The sequence below is a fragment of the Macaca fascicularis genome, chromosome 2 (genome assembly GCF_037993035.2).
Source record: "Macaca fascicularis isolate 582-1 chromosome 2, T2T-MFA8v1.1".
NCBI classification, from domain to species: Eukaryota; Metazoa; Chordata; class Mammalia; order Primates; family Cercopithecidae; genus Macaca; species Macaca fascicularis.
In genome coordinates, this window is record NC_088376.1 from 54,257,976 (window position 1) to 54,274,560 (window position 16,585).

At 39.2% G+C, this 16,585-nt stretch overlaps 1 protein-coding gene across 6 annotated transcripts in view; it reads left to right on the plus strand.

The window, feature by feature from the left end:
* MED12L (mediator complex subunit 12L) overlaps positions 1 to 16,585 on the plus strand; it is a 341,010-nt gene that overhangs the window by 310,269 nt on the left and 14,156 nt on the right. For all 6 annotated transcript variants that reach the window (XM_045386761.2, XM_045386764.2, XM_005546118.4 and 3 more), the window contains 4 exons: positions 3,225 to 3,314; positions 5,260 to 5,489; positions 7,116 to 7,272; positions 10,277 to 10,405. In XM_045386761.2, the coding sequence (XP_045242696.2) occupies positions 3,225 to 3,314; positions 5,260 to 5,489; positions 7,116 to 7,272; positions 10,277 to 10,405 (606 nt within the window). The remainder of the gene's footprint in view (positions 1 to 3,224; positions 3,315 to 5,259; positions 5,490 to 7,115; positions 7,273 to 10,276; positions 10,406 to 16,585) is intronic.

The following is a 16,585-nucleotide window of genomic DNA, read 5'->3' on the forward strand; positions in this document are numbered from 1 at the left end:
TAGGCACTAATTTAAAATAAAGCTTGAAAATTTTTCAGAAATTAACAGGGAACTAAAGTGACCAGATGTCCTGATTTGCCAGGCGTGGTCTCACTTTGCCCTCTTGTCCTGGCTTGTCTAGTTTGGATGACATGTTAGATCATCTAATCTTGGTTTAATGTGGCCAAACCTATGCCCACCAACATTTAAAAGTTTTTACTAATTCTCAGTCTCTAGTTTCCTTGATTATTCCCACATTGTGGTTCTTATTTAACATTTGTAATATATTTCAAGTTATTAAAGAACTTATTCATTCTGTTTTCAACTAATTGAACTGTTTCTACAAATTGAAATAATGTGTTCCTGGCATTATTCTGGAAAAAACAAAGAAAGTAGGAATCCATTTCAGTCTGATAGGAGAGATTAGGGTGTTTTCTTTTTAGGAGCACATGATGATAACAGCTATGCATGGCAGAATTGGGAAGTGCTAGTCAAATAGGGGTATTTGTTATTTTTTCAGGGAGAAGATTGCATATCTGAATTATTTTCTGTACTTCAGTAGTGTGTTGGGACAAACTGGTAGTCGGGAGGGAAAGTAATATGTTCACATATAAATAGTTCACCTTTAGACATAAATGGTTGAAAGAGTGTCAAAACCATATTTCAACTTGTATTCCTTTTTCCTTTTAAAAGTATAGCACGTTTTTCTGAATGTTTTGTGATTTTTAAAAATGTAGAATGATAGTTTTCAGTTTCTATTTCTTTTTTCTTTCTTTCTTTCTTTCTTTTTTTTTTTTTTTTTTTTTTTTTTTGAGATAGGGTCTCACTCTGGTGCCCAGGCTGGAGTGCAGTGGCACAATCTTGGCTCACTGCAACCTCTGCCTCCCAGGTTCAAGCAATCCTCTCACCTCAGGCTTCTGAGTAGCTGAGACTGCAGGCACGTGTCACCATGCCCAGCTAATTTTTTGTATTTTTTGTAGAGATGGGATTTCACCATGTTGCCCAGGCTGTCTCGAACTCCTGGACTCAAGTAATTCACTTGCCTTGGCCTCCGAAAGTGCTGGGATTACAGGCGTGAGCCACTGCACCTGCACAGTTCCTATTTCTTAAATTCCCATCATCTCAAGTAATATTTGTAAATAAGAGTATCGTCCAATAGCTCAGATATATAACTTATTAGTATTCTAGTTCTCTCTACCATGTAAATCATAATGTGTTTCATACAGTTCTTCAATAAAAGCAAAAGAAGAGCAAAGAGTTAGAAAACATCTACTTCATGCATCTGCATGCAGCTGTCACATGCAGATCGCATCCTGCTTCATACAAAGCCAAAAGAGGGCACAAGTTTTATAAACTACCTATCGATCCCTAGATTCTAACTCATATATAAATAGTTGATTTTTCTGTTTTGTAAAAATGAGGATATATGTATATTTGTCTCCACAAAGAAGCACAACAGTATGTCTCAGGGACCTTGTACGATGCTAGTGTCCAGGAATGGTCTTTAAGGATCCGGTTGATTTAATGATTCCTTGGCATAGTGTTTGGAGGATCAAGAGCCATTTGGATTCTTTGGAAGGAACAGTTTTAGGCTCCTGACAGTCATACTGTCATGGTATGGGTTCTCACAGAGGAAGTTTGGGCTATTTTTCTCTAACCCAGGCAAATGGAGATACAGTTGTTTTTAACAGATTAATGGGCTAGAGACTAAGAGTATCTTCATGATAGCCTACTCTGAAAGTAAGATTCTTGTTGAAGCTCTTATGTGTAGATACCCTCAGAGGTATACTCAAAAATTTATGTTTCATTCACGTATAGATAGTCACCTAGAGAGATGCTGAAGTTTCATAAATGGCCCATGATTTTTTGTGGGGATCATAGAAAGGGCTTAACTGTCTCAGGTATGCGTTTGGTTTTGGTATCTCGTTAATAATTCTTAATAGAGATTGTCCTTTTGTTTTCTCATTAGGATGATTTTACGAGGCTATATGTCCTTACAGAATAAGCACCAAATAAGTATTTTCATCCTTAATGTCACACATGGAGGCATCTCATGATAATGGAAAGAGCCCTAGGCTTTCAAGTCAGACTTCCTGGAGTTTAGATCATGGCACTGCCAGGTCTTTCTGGGCAAGCTTGCTATGTTGCTTAAGCTCTTTGAGCCTGGCTTTTCCTGTCTGAAGATGAGGATGACGCTCCTTGCCTATAGAGTTCTTGTGAGAAAATGAGAGTAAGAACCAGAAGCCCAGCCTCTGAAATATGATCTGTTCTTAATAATTGTTGGTGTCCTTCCTCTTAAGCTACATATTTACCCCTTTCTCCCTGCTAGAAATAACTACACTACTTTTCAAGTACATTAAAATAGCTTTATGCAACTATAATTTAGCATTTTTAAAAATGAAAATCTCTATTAAAGACAGTAGTAAAATAATCCTATAATAAATCTCATTCTTTACAATTAGTCCTGAAAAAAAACAGAGTGGTAGGAAACTAGACTTCTTTTTATGATTATTACTGCAAGCTTCCATGGAGTAACTTCTGCCACCAAAACATAAAACACACATACAACTGCTCTTGTGAATATATTTGTTTTCTTAGGGCCAAAACATGTATTAGATTAAGATTGGTGAACAGATGTTAATTGGTTTTATTTTGCATTGTAGTTGGTTAGAATTATATTACTTACAAGTAATTACTATTAACTTACAAAATTTATTGACTGTATTCTCATTGATTTTTAGAGTCATAGGAATTACTAAAGGTATTCCTTGAATATCTGGCTAAATAGGCAATTAGTAGGTCACTGTGAAGAAGCTTCATTAAAAAGTCATAAAAATTGTATATGCCGCCATGTGTCTGTACCACACATTCTCTTCCCTGTATAGGCACTGTGTGGTGCAGCCCTGTGGTTCCAGATTTCACACTTAGTGGGACATTTATACCCTGGCATGTATTGGAAACCAACTGACAGCCTCTTCTGCTGAACAGACCATTGATAACTTAGGCTTGTATTTATGTCTTTGTTATCATTGGGAAAATCTGTAGTCTTCCTTGGAGGGAATAAGTTCAACAGTCTAAACACACATAGGAAATTGACGAGAAATAATATTTAATACATTTTGAAAATCTTTGAGTTCTTTATTCATATAATGAGATTAGATGTGGGTTATTTGAATTATTAACCAGAAGCTCAAATCAAGCCCTTGCTGTTATGATCAAGAGTTTGCTTTGGCTTTGTTTTCCAGGGCCAGCCGGGGGACCAGGCTGCTCTCTTTGCTGCACAAGCACGGCCCTCCCCTCAGCTCCCTCAATATCCAGGGCTGCAGCAAGCACAGGTACCCACATTTGCTTCATAGGTACTGACAGCATTTTCAAAGCTCATTATTGGAGGTGGGAAATTAAGTAAATAGAATATATCAACTCCCTATGGTCTAGACTTTGATTACTTCTTCTACGTATAGATTGTAATTGACATTTCAGAAAAGCATTATCAGGATTGTTGAACAAGTCTTAGGATTGATTAAGGAGCATAAAACATTCTAGAAAATCCTTTAAAACTAAATTCAAACATTTTATTAGTGATGATTGTAGATATTGAAATACTTAACAATCCCAGAGTTACTTCTTTTATATTATAATGTATAATGATGTAATTCAGTTTTGAAGGTGTCATATTTGGGCTGGACTCAGTGGCTCATGCCTATAATCTGCACTTTGAGAGGCCAAGGTGAGAGGATTGCTTGAGCCCCGGAATTTGAGAGGAGCCTGGGTAACATAGTGAGACCCAGTCTCTACAAAAGAAAATAAAAATTAAAAAATTAGCCAGGCGTGGTGGCATGCACCTATAGTCCCAGCTGCACGGGAGGCTAAAGTGGAGGATCGCTTGAGCCTGTGAGGTTGAGGTTGCAGTGAGCTGTGATCGGACCACTGCACTTCAGCCTTGGGCAACAGAGCAAGACCTTGTCTCAAAATAAATAAATAAATTGAAATTGTCATATTCAAAGATAGCATCAATGAGGAATCGTGGTAGAATAAGAAGAAAACGGGGCTTGAAATCAGACTTTGGCACAGTTCCTAGCAACTTACTAGCTGTGTGACATTGTGTAAGTTACTTACTCTGAGCTTTGGTTTCCTTCTCTGTAAAATAGAGACGAAGGGTGTGAGGATTTAAGACAACCTATGGAACTAACATAGTGCCTGATACACAGTATAATGCAAATCTTGAGCTGCTTTTACTAATAATTTTGTTATTTCTGTATTCGTATACTCTCACCCTATCCCTCTGGGAATCAGGAATGCAGGGATGTTGGCAAGGTTGATAGTTGGGTTGGTAATTCAGTCTCTGTCCACAGCTGAAAGAAAAGCCTACACTGGCCTACACAGGCACTGAGTCCTTTAGCCTGCATCCATTCATGCTGCCTGCTAGAAGTGCATTATCCATTTCTCTGTCTTCCAAGTCAGAGACATTAAACTACCTGAAAATGTAGTGCTTTGAGGATTTGAAGAGCAATGTTGTTCTACCTTAATTAGCATTGTGTTCTATAAATTGTACCTAGTGATTCAGCAGAACTTCAGGTTTCTCTTTTCCATAAGGTGACAATATACAAAGAACTAGGTACTTGTATATTAATATTCATTAGGAAAATTAAGTGTTCACATTATTGGTAGAGTGCCAAACTAGGTCCAACCAGTACTAAAGGATAAAGAGCAGTTACCAATTGCACTATTCCTGGCTAAGGTATTGATAGTTTTTTGTTATGGTTTTGGAACTGGTTAGTTACTACACACACATTTATCAGACCTGGAGAGGTGTAGTCACGTATTGGGAAAGTGTATTTCATTATTTTAATTTACATTTGAGCATGGGTAACTTTTCTGACTAATTTTGGAAATGATATTAATGATACTTGGGATCTGTTGAACATTGATATCATCTGTGCACTGAAGGTATGGATGCTTGCCTGATTATTTCTATACAGAAACGTGCCCTTCTCTAAAAATAAGCAGCTAATCTTAAAAGCCAGTTTAACTAAATGAGGATTCATTTTCTTTTAAGTTGACATTTCTGGTGAATCATTACACAGCCAGATCGTTCTGTGGCTTTTCTGGCCAGATTCCCTACATCCAGGGTAGTCCTCAAATTTTGAGTTAGGAGAACCTTTGAAAACAATGAATTTCAGGGGAGTCCTCATGAGTTTGTTTTTGCCCCATATATCATAGTGATGGGAAAGCTGGGTGATAAATGGAAATATTGACTTCTTCCCTTGTGCCTACCTGCAGACCATGCCCCAGGGCTATACAATGTACGGGACACAGATGCCTTTGCAGCAGACATCGCAGCAGCAGGCTGGCAGTGTGGTCTTGTCTCCCAGCTATAACTCCAGAGCCTATCCGGCCGCACATTCCAACCCTGTGCTAATGGAAAGACTCAGACAGATTCAGCAGCAGCCGAGTGGCTATGTTCAGCAGCAGGCCTCGCCGTACCTGCAGCCCCTGACTGGCTCTCAGAGGTGATACATGTAGAAATGATGATGGCAATAATGAACAGTCACATTCTTGGGTTTCTTATGCTTCTTATAGGGCATGGTACTTTATCATTGTTTTTATGAGCTTGCGCATTTGAAAATAATTTGCATTCTGTCATCTCAGTTTTAGTAATATCCAGATAGAGGTTCAACATAAAGAATGCTCCATCTTGTTCATTTCATTCAAAACTCTACAGTTTTGACCCATATCTTCCAAGACATGAGTGTAACAGTCTTTAAATGATACTGTGTTTGCTTCAGTGTTCTTTTTTTTTCCTCTTCTCTTTTAAAAATTTTCTGAACATATCTAACAGAGAAAACTCTTGATATTGTTAGGAATGCCTTTCTAGAATATGTTGATTGGAGCAATAAAATGTATGATTCCAATACTAATTGTGCATAGTGCACATGAGATTTTTGTTATAACTTAGTTTCTACCTTTTCCACCTCAGAGATGTTTGGCACAACAGGATTATGATAGACTTTTTTCTGTTCTTGTTTAATTAGATCCCTTAGAGCATATAACTGCACTGTCTGTTATAGTAGCTGCCAACCACCTGTGGCTATTTAAATTTAGACTATTTAAAATTAAAAATTTAGTTCCTCAGTTACACTAGTCACATTTCAAGTGTTCATTGGTAGCCAAATGTGGCCAGCAGGACTAGCTTCAGTGGTGCGTGACGTGCACTGTGTTTAGAAGGGCCTGTGTTTAAAAAGGCTTCATGCTCTGCAGTTTCTCTGTGGAAATTCTTACTAAGTTTTGATCAGGGAGTCTTGTGTTTTCATTATGCACTGAGACCCCAAAATTGTGTAGTTTGTCCTTGTGGCCAGTCGCTATCTTATTGGACAGCTCAGAGAGAAAACATTGCAGCCATCGTTGAAAGTTCTGCTGATAGTATTGTCTTACAAGAAGTATCATGTAAAACGTGTCAGTCTAGTAGATAGCAGCACAGCTCCCATCTGTTATCATCAATGGCTGCATGATGACTCCAAGTAACCGCTCTTTGGAAAGTTGGCAAGGTTGATAGTAACACATTTGAGAAAATGGATATTTTGGATAATAATTTAGAAAATGTGTATTGTATGTACTATTTTTGTAATAAATAGCAGCATAGCATGGCCCACAAACTTGAACTTCAAAGCCCAAAAGTTCTGGGTTCAAATCCCACCTATGCCATTTGCTTTCTACGTAGCCTTAATAAGTTACCTCTAGCTCTGTCTTTTCATTTTTAAAGTAGGGATAACAAAACTGCTGACCTTAAAGGGCTCTCTGGTGGGGAGTAAATGAAGTAACACATTTCAGCCCTTTTGTACAGTGCCTGCTTCAAAGTAAATGCTCAATTAATATTCCTTTTTAAACAAAAAACTATTAAATGTTTAAAAAGTGATTTATTGCATGACTGCAGTTTTACTTTAAGTCATGTGCTTGCTGTCCTTTTTCAAGTGGTCACATCTATTATTTTAACCACTGGGCTTTAGTCTATTTGAATTGTGCAAAGGATTATTGAGCACTGATTGTTTCTTGGGTGGTGTATGTAATGTGCTGGTAGCACTGATTAAAAGTTTGACATTATGCTTGGGCCTGAACCAAGTTGCATTATTCTTTGCCAGACTGAACCATCAGGCTCTACAGCAGAGCCCTCTGGTGGGCGGGGGAATTGATGCTGTGCTGACTTCTGCACATCCAAACCTTCCCTCCGTGCCCCTGCCTCAGGATCCCATGAGACCCAGACAGCCGCAAGTTCGACAGCAGCAGAGACTCCTCCAGGTATGGGGCAGGGAGATGAGGGCAATGCCATCATCCTTCAGACAGTGCAAATATGCAACAGTCAAAAAATGAAAAACACTGTAGACGTCAGTTGCCAAATTCTAAGGAGCCCTGTATATTTGATGCTAGGTACATTGGTACAATTTAGTTACAACTTGGCAAGAATTTTATTTTCTCCATGTATCTACCAGGTTATGGGCAGAAGAGTACGTTTTGCAGAACATTCTTCCCATTTCACAAAGATTTGGGAGGGCAGACGGATGCCTTTTATAGAGTTAGCCTCAGCTTACCCAGCCTCTGTTTAAGTAGGAGCCATGCAAATTTTTTTAAAGTTTCATACATGTGAAAACAAAAAACTGAGCCATCCAGATTCCTAGAGCATTCTGCAATCTAAAAACATTTCTATAACACCTCTGGTCTGATAAGCCTCTGAAATGGGAGGAACATAGACTGTTTCAAAGAATATTTCATCTTGTCTCTGTTAGAATCCAGAGAACTGTCATTCACTTATTTGATGTACATTTTAAGTCACTTAGATAAAGGGTTCTTGCCCTTGATACATTTTTGTTTTTTCTTGAGATGGAGGCTCCCTCTGTTGCCCGGGCTGGAGTGCAATGTTGGGATCTCGGCTCACTGCAACCTCCGCCTCCTGGGTTCAAGCGATTCTCCTGCCTCAGCCTCCTGAGTAGCTAGGATTACAGGCTCCTGCCACCACACCCGGCTAATTTTTTTGTGTGTTTTTAGTAGAGACAGGATTTTACCATGTTGGCCAGACTGGTCTCAAACCCCTGACCTCAAGTGATCCGCCCACCTCGGCCTCTCAAAGTGCTGGGATTACAGGCACGAGCCACCACACCCAGCTTCTGTAATATGTTCTTGTTTCTGACTTGCTTATTTAAAAAATAGAGGCCATTATGTTGTTTACCTGTGTCATTTGTCTTTAATATTAACAAGCTTGTCCTATGTTATTGGATTGGAGATTTCCTAAGGAGACTGTACAGTGGGCTCTCATCTTATCAGTAGTCCAACTTGAGATACACTCTTACTTTATATACTACTAACAACAGAACACCAAAAATGAGGAGTCTACTACAGCTGGAGTGCCCAAGGGCTGTACTCTCATCTCAGTATGAGGTCAGTGAGAAGCAAACCTGCCATGCAGAAAGGGACACAAAGGAGCTTGTCTTATCCTTGAGACTGGATAGAGGGGAGAAACAAATATCTCCCCTGAGCATTTGAACCACAAGCTCAGGTGGGTTTGAGTCTGAATTTAGTGTGATCCACACAATTCTGGTTGGTAGTGCCCAGGTAACAGGCAAAAGCCAACACACACTCTGGAACTGGGCTTCCCAATTATAAGATGCCATTAGTAGTAAGATGTAGTAAGATGTCATTAGTTCCATCCCAATTTGTGACCTGTTAAAAATGTAAAAGAAAAAAGTTATATCACAAAATTCATAACACCAATTAGGAGAGTATGGCCTACAGATAGTAATCTCAATCATTGTACAGATGTTGTTTCCAATGGTAAAAGCCCTCTAATCCTGTTTTGTCATGAAAATATTTGTAGTACCTATCTCTTAAATGTGTAGAAAGGATTAAATAAGAATATTCAAGTAAACCACTCATTTGATAATTTTACGATTAATGTTATGGCTAATATTATTAATATAACTATTAGTACTCACTTTCTTAAATCATTTTTTCTAAGATCTGAGGCTATGTTTCAGAATTTTTTAGGATTGATAATTTATATTTTGCTCTAGTTTAGAATTTCTCATTTCCAAATCACTGAGGAAAGTTACCACATTGTTTACCTACCAGTTTTAAATCTTGTGTTGGTGTTTTTCAAGGCTGCAAATATGGAAAGCCTTTTCTTATTGAACCATGTGTACTTTTTATCCTAATTAGCATAAGATGTCCTTCTGGTAATTTTTTCGTCATCAACACATTCTTCCCTGGAGAAAAGTGATTTGCTTCTACATCAGGATTATACTTTGTACTTCTTTTTTGGTGACTGGCCACCTCTGTAAAGGAAAAAGTTAATAATGATGAAGTTGCATTAGTTTTTCTTAGAAGAGATTCTAGAGGACTAACTGGAGAATCATACTGCAATCATTGTGATTTTGGTCCAACTTGCATTGTTCTTGTTGGGATCATGCTCCCCAGACCTCTGCTAGGATTCCAGATCCATGAGTGTTGTCACTTAATGAGAAATGCCATATGGCAATAACTATTTATTACTTGGCTGTAAAGAAGACCAATAATTGAGGGGATAGTATGCAAACCAAGTTAGAAAAGTGCAAAAGATGAAGAAATGTCTAGACTGTCATCATTATCAGGATGAAGTGTTTGGGTGGAGGAAATTTTAAAGGTCATTGAGACAAAACAACTATTAATATTTTTCTCTCCTCTGTGTCCCACCTGGTGGATGTCTGGTCTGTGCTTCTTCTGTGACTTGGAAGCATTTCCCAAGAGCTGTGTGTTTGAGCCAACCCTGTTACTGACATGATTTCTGAATTTATGATGTAAATTATTCCAGAAGGTCTCATGGCAACTAGTCTGCATCTTCCTTTTGGGGAGGGGGGGAGCTATAAGAATTCTGCCAGATATCATAAGGAATGAGAAGATTACTACTGAGCAGTCCCTGTCCAACCTGTAGTGTAAGAAGGGATAAAACATGTGGAAGGACAAATAACATGAAAGGAATTAAAACAGTAAGCAGAAAGGATGGCCCCAGACAGCGCAGCGTGGTATAGACAGCAATACTGACTGCCACAGGAAGAGATCTATGGGGTTGGGGTGGTCCTAGAAGGCTTCATGGATGAGCATGTTTAGGTCTTGCCCTCAAAAGGATGAATGAGGTTCAGCAAAGTAGAGATGCTGCAGGCAGGTATATATTGTTTTTACTACAACATAAAAAGATAAAAGGTATATGGGGGAAACAGATTCAGCAGTGCTGTTAGCTTCTTTTAAGTGTATAACCTTTTTACCCTCTTTCCAGATGCAGCAGCCCCAGCAGCCCCAGCAGCCCCAGCCCCCCCAGCCCCAGCAGCCTCCCCAGCCCCAGCAGTCCTCGCAGCCGCAGAGTCAGACCCTTGGTCTCCAAGCAATGCAGCCCCAGCAGCCCTTGGTAAGGCCTGGTGTTTTGGAATCAGACATGTGGGTTTCTTCTTTAAAGGCAGATTGCATTCTTCATGTTCATAAGATTGTTAAGAATCAACATAGCCTAAACATACCCTAGCAATTTTTTCCTAGAACTTTACCAGAATTTTGTTGTCGTTGTAGCTGTTATATTTATTTTCATAGGAAGATACAAGTAAATATTTGGGATTCAGTAGGTTATACCATTATTCTTCTTCAACGTTGTTTAGACTATTCCACAGACAAAAATTTTTACATCGAGACGCTTTTTTTCCTAAACAATGTTAAAATGATGATTTACTGTGTATGTTTAAAAGGTTATCTTACTGTACTTTTTTACTATAATCTCAAAAACCATGGGTGTGCTTTCTAAAATATTATCTATTATCTTCAATAAGAAATTGTTTTTCAGTGAGTTAGCACTTGCTGCAAGAATTTTCATGTAACTCACAGTCGGATAGTTCACTTCTCTAGCTTCATATGGGCGTGGTGACAGGCGCCTGTAATCCCAGCTATTTGGGAGGCTGAGGCAGGAGAATTGCTTGAACCTGGGAGGCGGAGGTTGCAGTGAGCTGAGATCACACCACTGCACTCCAGCTTGGGTGACAGAGTGAGATTCTGTCTCAAAAGAAAAAAAAAAAAGTTATGTTATGTATAGCCATCAAAGTTTTCTAAACCTTAGTCATTTTCAACAGCATTTACTTTTGCGATGCCATATTCCTGTTTCATTAATTACTTTTTTAAACTGTCATCTTATTCTATTTGCTTAAATAAATGTATTTTTCAAAGAAGCATTTTATCACTACCATCTGTAATTATTATCACTTGCCACATATTGGAAATACCTGTGAAAGTAAATACAAAAAGAATTTAGAAGGGAATCTCCATTCAACTGAGCAATGTGAATTGCATGAATGAGCCCTACCTACGGCGAGCTGGCTTAGCGCACATCTCACATTTTGGGAAACATTAGTGTAGACTGCCTTCAGCACAGGATTTTTAAACTGAATGGTTTCACAACTTGTAGAAAAGGGGGAACAACACGGTGTAGCCATAGTACATGAGGAGGGATCAGAGTAGAATTAGGTGGTTAAAGAACTGTGTCCAAATCGGACAACTTATTGACCAGAACATGGTCCACTGGAATAGGGTATCCATAGTACATTTAACAAATTCTGCCTGAGCCAGTTTGTTCCATGCCCCCCACCCCCCAGCCCTTTTTTTTTCTTTCTTTTCTTTTCTTTTTTTTTTTTTTCTTTTAAGACAGAATCTCACTCTGTCACTCAAGCTGGAGTGCAGTGGTGCAATCTCAGGTCACTGCAACCTCCGCCTCCTAGGTTCAAGCAATTCTCCTGCCTCAGTCTCCCAAATAGCTGGGATTACAGGAACCTGTCACCATACCCAGCTAATTTTTGTAATTTTAGTAGAGATGGGGTTTCACCATGTTGGCCAGACTGTGGTCTTGAATTCATGACCTCAGGTGATCCATCCTCCTTGGCCTCCCAAAGTGCTGGGATTACAGGCGTGAGCCACCACACCCGGCCTCTTCCCCATTTTTAAGTTAATTCTTTTAATTTTTAAGTTAATTCTTTTTAATTATGGATCTAGTTTTACAGCTCTGATTAAAATATATATATATATATATATATGTATGTTTGTGACATATATATGTTTGTGACATTTATTGCAATCTACTTCAGAAAACCTTTTTAAAGTAGAGGTAGTATGTAAAACTGCACTGACTGCCTACTTATCTGATGTGTATCAGCAGGAACTGACTGACTGTTACTTAGCAAATGTTGTAGAAGGATGCAACACTGTTAGCTGAGTCTAGTGTCCCATACAAGAACAAGATATAACTTTTTATTTTGAAATAATTTCAAACGACAGAAAAGTTGCAAGAATAGTACAAATAATTTCCCCAAGCCCTTTACCCAGATTTACTAATTCTTAACATTTTGTCACATTTGCTTTATTATTCTTTCACTCTCCCCACCTACCGCCATTTACATGTGCCTCTTTACCCCTAAGTACTTTAGCTTGTTCTTGTTTCCAAGAACAAGGATATTCTCTTCTAAAAACTGGGTATTATTATTAAAATTAGGAAACTGAACATAACTACAATGCTTTATAACCTATAACTCTTTTGCAAGTAGACTAATTAATGCTCTTTATTGCATTGATTTTTCCCCCCTAGTTCAGGATCATCACATTTTGCATTTAGCTTTCATGTCTTTTTACTCACCTTCATCTAGACCAACTCCAAAGCTGCCTTTTTGTCTTCATGAAGTTGACATTTTTAGGGTGTATGGAATGTTTATTTTGTAGAATGCTACTCAATTAGATTTATCTGCCTAGGTTAATCATGATTAGATTCAGATTATACACTTTTGGCAACAGTATTAGAGGTGCCATTGTGTCCTTTTCAGTGTATGGCATTAGGATATACATTGTTGGTGATGTTACTTTAATCCTTTTGTGTGTCTTGTGTCTGATAGATCTCCCCACTGTGAACTTATTATTTTCCCTTTGTAATTAATAATTTATGAGAATAGTTTGATAAATCTGTCATTAATCATCAAATCTTCACACACTACTGTTAGCATCTATTAAATTATTCTTGCCTAAATTCATTTTTAGTATGGCTGTGGAAAAATTATTTTCTTTTTTTAAGTTTTAATTCTTTTATTTTTAATTATGGATACATAATATTTGTACATATGTGGTACAGGTGAGATTTTGATACAAGCTTTCAATGTATAATGATCAAATCGGGGTAATTGGGGTACCCATCGCCTCAAGCATTTCTCATTTCTTTGCATTACTTTGTATTGCTTTGTGCTTCTTTGTATTCCATTTCTACTCTTTTAGTGATTTTGTGACATATAGTAAATTATTGTAAACTATTGTTGCCCTGTTATACTACCAAGTACTAGTTCTTACTCTGTAATGGGTACAAAATGGTGATTTTCTAACTCTTATGTTTCTGCATTTAGCAGTTGGTATATGTATTAGGGTTCTCTAGAAGGACAGAACTCATGGAATAGATACATATATATAAAGGGGAATTTGTTAAGTATTAACTCACACAACCACAAGGTCCCACAATAGGCCATCTGCAGGCTGAGGAGCAAGTAGAGCCACTCCGAGTTCCAAAACTGAAGAACGTGGGAGTCCAGTGTTTGAGGGCAGGAAGCATCCAATACGGGAGAAAGATGTAGGCTGGGAGGCTAGGCTGGTCTCTCCTGTTCATGTTTTTCTGCCTGCTTTATATTCGCTGGCAGCTGATTAGATGGTGCCCACCAGATTAAGGGTGGGTCTGCCTTCCCCAGCCCGGTGACTCAAATGTTAATCTCCTTGGGCAATACCCTCAGACACACCCAGGAACAATACTTTGCATCCTTCAATCTAATCAAGTTGACACTCAGTATTAACCATCACAAGCCCACCCCTTGTCATCTTGAGCCCATACACATCTCCTGAGATCAGACATAATCTTCAAATAAAGACAATAGTAAGGTCATAATTACAGCTAACATAATACAACTGTCCTTCGTACAACCGAAAACACACTAATTCCCAACCCAAATACTATTATATAAAGTTAACAATACTTAAATGCTGATATGAAGTCAGTAAATCCTGTGTCACATGATAAAGGAAAAGGAAATAAAATTAAGATAGTACAAGTGTACAGCTGCACAAACATGTTTTTAACAAAAGGAGGAAGTGCTCATGACAGTTTTCTGCCACTGGTCACGTGGTCATAGCCAGTATTGATGACTACCTTCTTCTACTACCCATTCTGTTTTCCCTTTGCCTTCAGCAAGCACCTCAGCAGGTTGTTTTTTTTTTTTTCCTGGTTGAGTGACCCAAACCTTCATTCCTGAGGGGTCTGGATCATTTGTAGTCCTGTCTGGATTGAGCTGTTGTAGTTTCCCATTGATCTTAATCACAGAGCATGGTAACACTAAGAGACGCCCTTATGGATCTCCTATATTCCATGAATACTCTTCCTTACCTCCGTTGTGAAGTAGTAGACTGATTTCATCTTGATAGTCTAGGTCAGTCACCTCAGCCAACACTATAACTCCCTTCTTAGCCTGTTGGCTTAAAGGCAGGAGGAGCCCAAGGTGTCCAGGTGGCAATCTTAACTTCCAGTTTAATGGAATCATTGCATTCCTAGTGGCAGTGTTCCTCCCTCTGAAACTAGGACCTCTAGGCCAGCAGAACGTAATGTTGTGGGAACAGGAAGCAAAAATTTTGCTAGTGGATCACTAGGGGTGATGGTGAGTGGTGCCACTTCCACTTCCACCCCTTGATTCCTGGACTTGTGAATCCTGGCTATGGGAGAAACAGTACTATATATTGGATGCTGATTCCCAGCATACATGGCCTTCTGGAGAACTTTGCCCCAGCCCTGCAAAGTATTGTCACCTAGTTGGCATTGTAATTGTAACTTCAAAAGGCCATTCCATCGTTCTATCAATCCAGCTGCTTCAGGATGATGGGGAACATGGTAAGACCAGTGAATTGCATGAGCGTGAGCCCACTGCTGCACTTCTTTAGCTATAAAGTCAATGCCTTAGTCAGAGGCAGTGCTGTGTGGAATACCATGATGGTGGATAAGGTGTTCTGTGAGTCCATGGATGGTAGTCTTGGCAGACGCGTTGCATTCAGGATAGGCAAACCCACATCCAGAGTAAGTGTCTTCCAGTGAGGACAAACCTCTGCCATTTCCGTGATGGAAGAAGTCCAATATAATCAACCTGCCACCATGTAGCTGGCTGATCATCCTGAGGAATGGTGGCATATCGTGGGCTCAGTATTGGTCTCTGCTGTTGGCAAATTGGGCACTCAGTGGTGGCCGTAGCCAGGTCATCTTTTGTGAGTGGAAGTCCATGTTGCTGAGCCTGTGCGTAACCTCCATCCCTGCCACCGTGGCCACTTTGTTCATGGGCCCATTGGGGAATGACAGGGGTGGCTGGGGAAAGAGGCTGAGTGGTGTCCATAGGATGGGTCATCCTATCCACTTGATTATTAAAATCTTCCTCTGCTGAGGTCATCCATTGGTGAGCACTCACATGGGATACAAATATCTTAACAGTTTTCAACCACTCAGATTCATCCACATACCTCTTCCCCAAATTTCTTTGTCACCAGTTTTCCAGTCATGCTTCTTCCTGTGCTTTGCTGTGTTTTTTAATTTTGTTTTTTTTTGTTGTTGTTTGTTTGTTTGTTTGTTTGTTTTGGAGACAGTGTTGCTCTCTCGCCCAGGCTGGAGTGCAGTGGCGCAATCTTGGCTCACTGCAACCTCCACTTCCCAGGTTCCAGCAGTTCTTGTGCCTCAGCCTCCCAAGAAACTGAGATTACAGGCACGCACCATCATCACACTTGGCTAATTTTTGTATTTTTAGTAGAGATGGGGTTTCACTATGTTGGCCAGGCGTCTTGAACTCCTGACCTCAGGTGATCCACCTGCCTGGGCCTCCCAAAGTGCTGAGATTATAGGCGTGAGCCACCATGCCTGGCAAGAAAAATTTTATATTTCCTTTTATCTTTTGGTATTTTTCTTTTTCTTAATAGTTCCACTAAGATACATTATATGTATTATAAATATATTTATTTATATTTTATAAACATCTCCAGCAGATTCAGTTCTTGGTAGTAGCCAAAGCTATCTATTCTTTGTTTTTTTCTTTGTTAGAGAAGAGGGTGGTAAGGTAGCTGTTGAAGATAAGTGAACTCTTCCTGTTTCGGGGTTCTGATTCATGCTGTATCAAAGCAGAAGTGGTAATGGTAACACATTGCCACCCATCCCATGACTTGTCCTCCTGCTATCTGATGACATTCACAGTTGAATTCAATAAATGTTTTTTTCTTAGGGTAGTGCAGAAGTCATTACAGTCATGGTATGTGTGGTAGAGACCAGCACCCTGCCAGATGTTATGGAGCATGCCGGTGAAACATCGCTTCCTGCCACTAGAGGACTTAGAATCATAGGAAGTGGCTCAATGGCAGCACTGCCTGTGGAAAGTGGTTTACAGTTGCTGAATTTTTGATAGAAGAGCTGAAAGCATTGTATTAGTTTGCTAGAACAAAGTACACAAACTGGATGTCTTCAACAACAGAAATGTATTGTCTGTTTTGGAGACCAGAGGCCCAAGAT